The sequence below is a fragment of the Mesoplodon bidens genome (assembly GCF_964165515.1).
Source record: "Mesoplodon bidens genome assembly, chromosome: 3".
Classification (NCBI taxonomy): domain Eukaryota; kingdom Metazoa; phylum Chordata; class Mammalia; order Artiodactyla; family Ziphiidae; genus Mesoplodon; species Mesoplodon bidens.
Genome location: NC_138178.1, coordinates 72,574,377 through 72,586,460, shown reverse-complemented (window position 1 = coordinate 72,586,460; position 12,084 = coordinate 72,574,377). Strand labels below are relative to the sequence as shown.

Sequence of the window (12,084 nt, the reverse complement as noted above, 5' to 3'; positions counted from 1 at the left end):
GCCCAATTATTTTCTGGTATTAGGTTGGAAACACACAGAACAAAGTTTAACAGAAAATCAGCACCTAGGTTCAATTTACAAGACAATCATTTTAATGGCATTAGTATCTACATTTTCAATAATTCTTGGGTTTTGCAAGCCCAGAGTTCACATCAAATCAGAGCAGTCTACACCTTATTTTTAATCATTCACAGAAAAATGTACTCAACTACAGAAAAAATATAGCAGCCCTGAACGCTTCAGGAAATGACACTAAATTAAGGTGAGATGAACAGTTTCACTGCTTTTACACTGTAACTTAGTTTCTTGTTCCTCCAATTCTATCCAGAACCAGAAGCCAAAAAGACACTGACAATAACAGATGAAGGCTGACTGAATACTTATATTAATATACAAAAATCCTCACATTAAAAACGCTGTCACCTGATTCTCCCAAGTATCACCTGGAAGGATGAAGTTACAGTAACTGAGGAAATACAGTTACAATAACCAAATACATGTGTTAACCCTACATTTTGGGGCAGGAGTAACTGTCATTTACTGAAACAAGAATGATCCTGACTTGAAACCCTAGGGAACCCAGGGCCAACATGCCATCTGTGCTCAGCAGTCTTGCAGGTACTTACAATTTAACACACTCAAAACTTCACGCACATTTCCTCCCAAGAGCTGTCACCTTTTCTTTTTTAACTGTAGTTACGTAGCTTTACTACAAAGTGTTCATTGTAGAAAAACTCAAAAATACAAGAAAGTGCCAAAATGAAAAATCATTCAGCATCGTGATATGTATACTCTTTTACATTTTCTTTTCTATGTCACACAAACACAAACATTTATTTCGTTTGATTTTTAAAATGGTCTCACACTGGGCATACAATTTTAAAACCTACTCTCATTTAGATGTATTATGAACCTCTCTTCCTTCCAATAAACACATTTCAGCCACGTCTTTTTTTTTTCTCTCTTTTTTTTTATATTGGAGTATAGTTGCTTTACAGTGTTGTGGTCACATCATTTTTTAAGGTTAGAAAAGTAGATCACAGCATGGACAAATTAGTGAAATCAATTATGGCCCATAGCTCCTAACACAGGACACCAAAGATATTTGCAATTTCCACTTCATAACATACATCCTTGAACACATCTTTAAATTCCTTGGGAAAAATTTCTAATGGAATTACTAGCTCTCAGATCCCAGCCCTTTCTCATCATCCCTTCACTACTTCCTGCTAGTCCACGTTTCCAGGAAACTGTTGTCATCTCTGCTTCAAAAACTCCTGCTCATCTTTCAAGACTACGCAAGGGAGGAGGGGTAAGAATGTGAGTGAGACCCACCTCGATCCCCTTCATAAGTCAATGCAGGCCTCTTTCTTCTGTACCCACAGAGTAATTAGTCCAGGCACCCTGTGAGCCCTATCACTCAATAGTATTGTTTGTTTCCTTCCCTAGATGATGAACTCTGCAGGAATGGAATTATTAATCTATTTTCAAAAACTGCAGCTTAATTAATTAATGGATGGGGAAAAGTGAAATGCAATAAAAACACAATCATGTATACTCTTCTATTGACAACTGCAACTATCCTTGGAATATTCTGTTTGAGAGCATCAAGATCTGGAACCATGACATATAATACTAAAGTCATTTTCAGGACCACAATTTTCACCAGTTTTCTTATACAGGTAATTTACAATGTGAAATGGGTTGTGCCCCAAAAGTTCACTTACAGGTTGATTATTTGGATTATAGAAGCCTTTCAGTAATTTTTTTGCCAAACTGAATTCTATCTGAGAAAGCAAGCCTTGTTCTAAACTGTTTCAAGATAAACATGGTTTACTGAGTTCAAGAAAGAAGGAACTCTGAGATCTGCTCGTTAACGTTGGTAAAAGGAACAGCCTGAATTCATTTAAAACATTAGGAAGAGGCCATTAACTGATAAAACATTTTGCAATAAGATTCCTATATCTAAGGCTAGTGTTTCTCAAACTTTCTTCCCACAATTCCCTATAGACTGATGCTAATCTTTAATAGTGCCCTTTATCACTCCTGGGGCAAAGAAGGGGAACCATCACCTCTTTCTTCTGAGAAAGAACAAAACAGTTCCCTGTCTTCAGAGCAAGGGAAGCAAGAATCAAGATAAATAAAAGGTGTTGGATTAACTTAGTGTTCTGGGCACAAAAATGGACTAAAGAGCTAAATATGAATGCTTTTTCTTTTTTATCAAACCATTAATTAAAAAAAAAAAATCTAGCACCAAAACTCTCCCAGCAAGAACAGGTTAAGTATAGCCAAGAAATGTTTGAAACAGAAGAGTAACAAAGGAGAACCTGTGTACTGGATATTAAAATATTATTCAACCTCCAATAACTTCAACAGGTAGTACTGGCACAAGAAAAGACAGAAAGATCAATGAAACAAAAGAGCAGGTCCAAAAACATACCCAGGAATTTTGAGTATGATGAAGATGGCATTTCAAATTGGTAGGGAAATGGGAGCTTATTCAACAGATGGTGCTGAGACAATGTATCATTTGGGGTAAAAATGAGGTTGAGGTGATTTGTACCCCTTCTACAATCAGAAACATGTTACTTGAAAAAAAAAAAAAAAAAACCTCTCCAGGGCAACAAACTTCCTGAGCTTATGGGGAGAATAACCCTAAAACCAGAAAGGAAAAGACTGAACTACATGGACCACTAACTTCTGTATATCAAATGATGTAACTAAGAAAAAAGAAAAAATATGGAAAAAATACAAATTGCAGCTAATAACAAAAGACACAAGGAACCCAGCCAGGGATTCTGATGAACTGTCATTAACCAGCATAATAACTTTGGAGGAATCACTGTACCACTTTAAAGAGAAATTACCTAGAACACAAATACTTTGTGGATGAGTTAAAAAAAAAATCGTATATGTTGATTTGTAGAACACCACCCTACCCAGAACCCTAAGGGAATTTTAGTTTAAGACAATCTCAGAGCTCCCACACTGTAATCACTTCAGATATAAATCTTTTCTCAATTCTTTTTAAATTCATTACATTTATAAAGCTAAGGATACATCCACCTGTTCCTGTGCAAAACCAGATCTCTGCTGACTTACCTCCTTCCCCCTAAATCTATTCCTCCTCTAGTTTTTCCCATCTCAATAAATGACACCACCACCCACCCTTTCTTTCAAGGCAAAATCCTAGAAGTCATCCTTGATTCCTCTCTGCCTCACCCCTCACAAGCATTCTGTCAACACATCTTCAACTCTGGCTCCAGCATATATCCTGGAACCATCCTCTTCTCTCCATCCCCATTAATACCACTCTAGTCCCAACCATGCTCATCTCCACCTGGACCATCTCCTAACATCTCCTTACTCCCCTACAATCTATTCTCCACACAATAGCAAGGATTAACTTTTCAGAATATAATGCAAGCCCTCCCTTTCCCATCTAAACCCTCCAAAGCGTTTCTAATTCACTTAGAGTAAAAGTCCATAAGACCAGACACTATCAGCCTCATCCTCTTTCTTTTATTGACCTTCTTCAAGTTTCTTTCCAAACTGGTTCCTGCCTTGTAATTTACCAACTCTTCCCTCTGCCTAGCACGCTAATCAATGACATTCCCACAAAGGCTCCTCATTATCAGATCTTGGCCCAAACACCACACTCTTGGAGGCCCTCCCCAACAACCTAACAGAGAGAGACACCACCCCACCCTGTCCCTACCCTGCTCTACTTTCTTCACAGCACCCATCACTAGCTGAAACCCTCTTTTTGGTGTCTGTCCCTCCCACTAGAACAGAAGCTCCATGAGAACAAGCATCTTCACTCTTGTGTTCCCCAACACTCAAGAGTCCAGACCCAAGGGGCCATGCATGTATTTGCTGAACAAAGGGACAAACCCTAAGTGTATGGGAACATTCTGATGAACCAGGATCACTCCTGTCAACTTAACAGCGATGGTATCTGCTCAGTGCCTATGAGGGAGTTACCCTTGGCCTGTCTCTGATGGGCTACACTTTGAGTTTTGTTTTGCCTGCTTGTTAAAATCTGTTTCTTGCCTGCTTTCAGCTGTCACTGCACTGCTAACATCTTGGTGATCCCTCTCCCCCACTGTAAGCATATGGCAGGTCTGAAAAGTAAAAGTCAGTAATGATGGGGCTCTTCCATCATTAAAGTGCACCAACTTTAGTGCAGACAAGTGTATCTCCTTGAATTTTTTGAAGGCTTTAGCTCCTTTCTGGGTCTCAGACAGTTTCTAGTCCCTAGATCTGAATTCTGACATTTTCAATATCCTAGCATAAAAGTACATCATAGTACCATCTTACTAAAAACACTGCCATCCCCTTCAACCCACAAGCCAAACAATAATTTTATTTTAGTAAACAAAAACAAAAAACACTGAGGTTTTTTCTTAAGCTAAAGAATGAATCTGCCTTTCAGGGGAGATGTAAAACTCAGTGCCAAACTAGAGTTCTACCTTGTGCTAGAAGATGCAAGCCAACTTGTATACTGCATGAAATTTCCAATTTAAGAGCTGAAGGTGGACTTTTTGGCCCAGGCTGCAAAGCACAGCGAAGCCATAATCATAAGTTACATCCTATAACCTCCATCCCAATTCTGGCCTTCCCCAAAAGTTCCTTAAGTCTAAAATCGTCTTGTGCCATCTCCTGCAGCCAGTCTAAACACAGGGTTGACAGGCTGAGAAGCAGAGGACCTTCACCAGCAAAGCAGGTCCACCCCCAGGCTCCAACTAATATGACTCCTTAAGATCAGAGAGATACAAGAAAAGGTATGCAGGAAAGCTGACAGAATTACTAAATAGTATACACCATTTCCTGGTAAGGGTTTTATCAAAAAGGCAGAGTTGCCACAAAGAAGGGTCAGAGGGCAAATTGTGTTTCTACTTTTCCCTAACTGCCTTAAAAAAAATAAACAATGAGATAAAATCCTACATCCAAAAAAGATGAGGTAGGAGATTTGGAAAGGAGGCCAAGAGTAGAGCCTCAAGCATGGGCTTTGGGAAAAGATTATCTCCAAGTGTTAAATAGTAGGTCCAGTTTGCCATACATTTTCTGAGTATTGCTGGTGTACCAGGACCCCTACTAGTCTGTATATATTGATTTGGTATCTATGAAAATGTATTTGTTTGGGGGGCAGGGAACCACACCGTTTACCATTTGAACAAACTACTTTGGTAACTGTCCCAAAGTTGTGATTTCAAAGGACTTGTCACCAAACTGGAGTCATGCAGATTTACTTTCAAAATCATGCTGTAAACAGCTCATCCTCATTTTCTGATGCAGACATTTCTTTTTTCAAAAAGCACATGTACACCTGAAACACTGTAAAACAACTATACTTCAATGCAAAAAACAACAACAACAACAACAACAAAAAGCACAATTCGTATAAAATTCCAGATAATTCATGATAGATCTGGGAGAAAACCTTGATCTGCGGGTTCCCAAATCACGATCTTGGTCAAATTTATGCTACCTTTTCTAACCTTGTCAGGCACTCAGGACCCTTGCTGGCAGAACCTGGGCTCTGGACTTAAACAAGATCCCAATGGAAACACACAGGAATAAGGAATCAATGCACTGAAAGGGCAGACATTCTCTACTGCTCTTTCATCTTCCTCTTCAGTCCTTTACTCCCCCCCCACCTTAAAGGAAGGGAGATCCATATATGCTTTTCCCCTCACAACATCTAATGCCTGAAAATTTAGACCAGAACTTGAGTTAAAAGCTGAAGTTATAAAGATATTGGCTATAAATTAAGAACCAACAGCAACCAGCTTGGTCTTGCTCAGCAATGACTGCTCTAAGAGTCCATTCCCAGGTGACCTCCCGCGCATTGGTTTGCTCTGTGGCTGGATGAATCCCAAATCTTATCTGTAGAGTAAGCATTTCTGTAGTTCACACATATAAGGTTTCCATTAAATCCCTTTATTGAATCTAAATCCCTCTTCTACCTCAAATTCATTCCAGTACAAATCTGCCATTCCAAAATCATCTCTCTTTCTCGCTTCTAAAGATTACTTTGGCTAATCCCTTTGTTAATCCTGAACATGATTCCAGCCACTTTTCTAACTCATATGGCCAACCAGGGCCCAGATACCGGATAACACACACATCACTCAACTGGGCTAGTTAACACCAAATCTACCATGGGCCAGGAACTGCTTTTCCCAAAGGTTCTCTTTCCAATTATTCAACAGACTGGTGGGGTTGAGTATGCAGTGGGTACCCGCTTCCATTTACCGAAATGATTCCAACAGTGAAACCTACAAGTGGAAGGACTCTAACGAAATTAACTTACATCGGCTCTAGTTCTATAAAGCTAAAGGTGAAAACTTCAGAGACTCAAATAGTAATCCCCACTGCCATCACTATCACAAGTACTGTTCTAAGTTTTCCCAACAACCTTACGAGGGAAATGTTCATTCGGGCTCATTTAACAAAGGCGAAGACTCGGACAAGAAAAGATGAAGTCCCTTACAGAAAGTGAGGGTGAGGACCACACCCAGAGAGGCCACCTTGGTCCGTCTGACCCCAAAGTCCTTCCTTCTGAGCGTTGCGCTCACCATCCCGCCTCTGACCTCTGCTGCCAATGCCCAACATCGCCCGCGAGGCCCCCATCCCACGGGCCACGGGTGGACCCGCTGGGCAGTCCGCTGGGATGCTGGATGCAGGAGGCGGTGCCCGGAGACCAGGGTCTCACCTGTAGGCAGCCACCGCGCGGGTCTGCAGGTATTTCTGGGCGGTCATGACTCCCACGAAGAGAAAGTTGCTGTCGTGCGGGCCGCCATCCTGGGCCCTGCCGTGCGGCCAGAGCTGCTCCCCGCGCGCATCCCCGCGCGCCCCGCCGGCATGGGAAGCCGCGGCCGCCTGCCCAGGCCGGCAGCCCTCGGGACTGGCGCGGAGCCGTGGGCCCGCTCGCTTCAACTCGGAGGCGCGGGGCAGGACGAGCCGCGAGGCCAGCACGAAACCCAGCACGAGCCCGAGCAGCACGCTGAGCCAGGCGCGCCGGCCGCGCACTGCCATGCCCACGCCGCTCCGCCCGCCGGGCCGCCGCCGCCGCCGCCGCAGGCTCCGCGCGCCCTCAGCCCGCCGCCCCCGCCCGCGGAGGCCAGCCCGCCCTAGCGCCTCGAGGCCCGGCCCGGGCAGCGCCGAGGCCGCCGCGGGCCCGCCGTGCCCATCGCAGCCCTCGAGCCGCCCGCAGGCCCCGCGCCGGCGCTTTGTTCCGCACGCCCACCCCCACCGCTGCGGCCTGTGCCTTTAAGAAGGGACCATGCCCGGCGCGCGCCGGCGGCGGCTCGGGCGCGAGGCGGCGGCGGCTCCTCACGCTCGCGCTCGGGGGCAAGTGGCCAGCGCGACGGCGACGGCAGTGGCAGCCGAGTCCGGGCCCCCGTCCCGCCCAGCCCGCGTCCCACAGCTGGCTCGGCTCCGCTGGCGCTGCGCCCGCCCCGGTCCTCTTCGTGGCCGGCGCCTCCGCAGCACATCCTCCGGCTTAGCTCGCCATTGCAACAGGAGTGCCTCACGTCACGCACGGCGCGTTATGAAGCGGCCCCGGCGGCGGCGGAGCCTGGCCCCTCTCGGGATCCGTCCGCGTCGCCCGATTGGCGCAAAAGTGAATGGGGGGCGGTTCACGTGGCCAAAGTTTGACCAAAAAAAAATAATAAAATAAATCAACCCTTCGGGCGGGCGCGGAGCCCGCCCTGCCCCGCCCAGCCGCGCCCGCGCGGTCTGCGGCCAGGCCGCCTTGGCTGAGGGGGCGTGGGGCCGGGTTCGGCGCCGGCGGGGGCTTGGACCGCGGCGCCCGGCAGCCCGTTAGCCTCTCGGGGACCACACAGCCGCCGGCCAGCGCTCGGACTCCCAGCAGCGGCATCCAGCACCGGCCCGAGGTTATTCCCCTTGGAGGGGCCGTGCCTGCCGGCCGTCCCGTTCTGCAAGATGCATCGGTAGCGTGAATCTGAGGAGGGATTTTTAAGAAGGGACTTCTTGGTCCGCCAACTCTTCATGAACCACTCGTTCCTCCTGCATAGACTGTCTTCAGATAACCCCCACTCCCCATGTCCAGCCCCTCAGCCAGGCGGACCTCACCGGCTACCTTGCCTGCGTCTGCCCAATTCACACTGTATCTTTGTTCGCGCCGCTGTGTGGGTAGGAGCGAGCACGTATAGAATAAACAGTTCAGGAGCCGTCTGAGACGTGCACGCTTGGAGAATGAACCGTGAATTCAGTTACCTTGTTCCCTGCCACTAGTTTCTAAGCTAAAAAAAAGCTATACTTAATGTCCAAGCTCCTAACACTACCCGCATTTAATGGATGTTGAAGAAATGGTAGGTAATGTTAATGCTCTTGTATTTACGTAAAGTCTATGTGGACAGTCAGTATCTCTAATCTGAATCTTTGTCAATATTTTAACATAGTCCGTCCATAAAAGTGCCGTGGATTTCTAAAGACAGGTTTTGAGAACCGGATTCTCCATGATGGATTTTAAATTTTACACATATCCTCTTATTTTTTAAAATAAATTTATTTATTTTTGGCTGCATTGGGTCTTCTTTGCTGCCGAGCGGGCTTTCTCTAGTTGCGGCGAGTGGGGGCTACTCTTCGATTCGGTGTGTGGGCGCTACTCTTCTTTGTGGTGTGCGGGCTTCTCAGTGCGTTGGCTTCTCTTGTTGTGGAGCACGGGCTCTAGGCGCTTGGGCTTCAGTAGTGTGGCCCGCCGGCTCAGTAGTTGTGGCTCGCGGGCTGTAGAGCACAGGTTCAGGAGTTGTGGTGCGTGGGCTTAGTTGCTCCCTGGCATGTGGGATCTTCCCAGGGCTTGAGTCTGTGTCCCCTGCACTGGCAGGCGGATTCTTAACCACTGCACCACCAGGGAAGCTCCGCATTTTGTTTAAAAAACAAAAACAAACAAACAAAACGCAGCTAAGGTAACAAAAGCTGATGAAGTGCCCATACAACAAATGTTTGTGTAAATATTAGTGTTATTACTTTGTCGTCAGTGTATTGGGGTTTTTTAAAGAAACTCCCAGAGAGCAAAGTATTTTCCTGGGCCTGACAGCTTCCCTTCATTTAATCAAATGAACCCATGAATTAGGGACAGAAAATAAGCATGCTTGGGGTAAACTTTGGATCTTTCTTCATTGCTAAGATGACCAAAAGATTGAAATATTACACAATTTAAAGTGCCACCTTGTGGGAGAGATATCATCTCTGCAATTGAATGGTGGTCACTCTTGTTTATTCTTTGGATATCAGCACTTTCTTTGGCACTTGTGATTTATGTCAGAAATAGTTCATTACCCACGTTCCCACAGGCTTCCTCCCTAGGAGGTGATCCACATCTAAAAATAAAATACACATTATTCAGTGAACACAGGATTCCAACAGTGGTCTTGAGAAAAATACAGTACACGTAACCATGAATTACAGACTTGAAAATCACCCAAAGGGGTTTCCAGTAAGACCATAAGCCACAAATGCCGAATAGTCACCAGATCCCCCAAATTCAGCAACAGCCCCATAATTCAAAGTGATTTCTATAAAGCACAAATCTAGCAAGATACAGATGTTCAGTTTCATGACATAATGATTTCAATATTTGCTAACCTGCTTTAAACTTCTCTATTTCCTCATCTAGACTAAAATCTAATAAAAAGTACACAAATGTGTGATGGCAATTAAATGTTTTGTCCTCCATTTCCTGGCTCCTTGGGGTCCCTCAGTTCCTAGGTCGGCAGCCTCACCTGCATACCTGCAGACTCAGTGGGAGTGTGTCTTTCATAATGTAGAGAGCATACCCTATTTTCCATAATGACTGGACCTGAAGGTTTAGAGCACCTGGGTCAAGGAGACTGACACAGGTGAAGTCATCCCATGAAAAGTAGGGGATGCCAGGCTAAGGGGGGGCAGGAGGAGAAGAGAGAGGGCAGGGTCCTGTAGAAGTTAGCCAGGGGCTCCAGGAGCCTTCACATTGGGGCTGGGGCAGCTTCCCAAGTACAGTCTGGGGAGATGGAGGGAAAATTCCTGCACAGCTGGATGGTCTGGCTGAGGCAGTTCTCCTGGACAGGGATCCACAAGCGTCCCAGCAAGGGCCCCCTCAGAGGCCTGGATGAGGAGGCAGAACTCTCCTACATGGGGGGATTTCACAGCTGGAGGCAAATGCCCAGAACCAAGGACTTCAGCGACAGCCAGAGGCCCAAAGGGCCAGACAAGAAAGCCCAGCATGGAGGTCCATCCAGAGGCCGGCCCCACCTGCCCAGACACACCTAACACCAGCAAGGATCTGGGAAGATGGAGTGCATCTGAGACCCCTGCCCCCAGTGCACACACAAGCACCCTCCCCAGAACCCCCTCAAGGCCGAGGCAGGTCCTCACTCCCCATGTCTTCCTCTCCTTTATTTATTTGTAAAAGTGAGAAGTCTGGTTAATCAGATTCTATAGGCATTTCACCTGAGTAAACTGAGGAAAGAACTTTCCTCCATGGAGCCCTCTCTGTTAAGTTGAGGGAGTCATTGACCATCTTTCTCATTTAAAAAAGGAGTGGTGTTAACCATAATCAGATAGAGTTATTCAATGAGGAAGACTTCCAAAGTAACACCTTTCCCCCCTCCCCGGGGGGCCTGGGCTGGATCAGGGACTCCCACCAAGTGTGGGGTCTGGGCTTCCTTTTGCACTGAGGGAGTCCCCCCTGGACAAGCTGCAGACCCCTCAGGGTCTTAGTTTCCTTGTCTCTAAATGGGTCTTTCCACTAGATCAGCGGTCCACAACATTTTTGGCACCAGGGACCAGTTTCATGGAAGACAATTTTTCCACAGATGGCGGGGGGTGGGGGTGTTCAGACAGTAATGTGAGCGACGGGGAGCGATGGGGAGCAGCAGATGAAGCTTCGCTCGACCGCCGCTCACCTCCTGCTGTGTGGCCTGGTTCCTAATAGGCTGCAGACAGGTACCAGTCTGTGGCCCGGGGGTTGGGGACCCCTGCCCTAGGTCATGCTAGAAGTTTCTCCTCAGTGATTCTAGACAGATGATGAGAAATTTGTCCAGAAATGCCACATCATCTAACTTCCTTTCTGTTTTCATGCATGAACCTACGTTACTGAACACTTTCTCGCAAATTGCAATTCTGTTCCCACACGCGTTACAGTTATTTTTCCTGTTCTTAATATATTGAACGCCTGTTACAGGTATAACATTTCATATAATTTGCAGCAATTTCTTGGAAACCCTTGGTAAATACCTCAATTGTTTGTTGGCAGCAAGCCTTGAACAACTGACAGAGTTCCCTGTAAGGGCTTCTTTAAAGACACAGCTCCTGGACTCCTGCCTTAAACAGGGGGCCCCGCAAAAAATGTTCATAATTTTTAAAAACCTTTAGAAATGGCTCTTTTAAGAAACAGTGAATGTGGAGGAGGGAGTTATAATCCATGCTTTCAGAGGGCTCTGTTCATCGCCTGCAAAGAAGAAAATCTATAATGACCATTTTACTAATATTACCACTTAACCTCTATTAACCCAATAAAATTTTGCCTTATTATTAATGCTGCTATTAAACTGACATTTAAGGTCCTCATTAGCTAATGAACTTTGCTCAATGTTTCCTTCTATTTGCAGCATTACCAGCCAGATGCAGGAAAGGGCAAGTGATATGGCTTATGTTCTGGCTTCCAGACACTAGTAGATGTGACGCTGGTTGTGCTAGAATGTTCTTCATGCTTCCTTGGTCTGCTTATCAGCTCTGTCCATTCTTTCTGTCAGATATTGAGTCAGTATGAGTGTGTTTCTCACACAAGTGCATGTGTTTCTGTGTATGGGAGAGAGAGAGAGAGAAGAAATTTAGCACCACTCTGTGTGCTGGCCGGATGGGATGTAATCTTACTAGCTAGAAAACGTTGGCTGCCGCCGGCACGGGCACTATTGGGAAACTGCCTGAATGTTCTCTGGGAGATAACCTCACTGCAGAGGCTGGGGACAGTTTGCTTCTAGTCTAACACTTAATCCTTGTGTAGCAGAGAAGTTTGCCTTTCCCATCCATTGCCAAGAAATGCCATTAATCCTTAAAACGGTGCCAGAGTTTCCA

At 46.0% G+C, this 12,084-nt stretch overlaps 1 protein-coding gene across 1 annotated transcript in view; it reads right to left on the bottom strand.

The window, feature by feature from the left end:
- The window catches only part of CHSY1 (chondroitin sulfate synthase 1), a 74,127-nt gene extending 67,066 nt beyond the window's left edge, over window positions 1-7,061 (bottom strand). Inside the window, exon 1 of the mRNA XM_081228789.1 lies at window positions 6,719-7,061. Coding sequence (XP_081084915.1) covers window positions 6,719-7,041 — 323 coding nt within the window. The 5' untranslated portion in view covers window positions 7,042-7,061. The remainder of the gene's footprint in view (window positions 1-6,718) is intronic.
- Window positions 7,062-12,084: the final 5,023 nt, after the last annotated feature.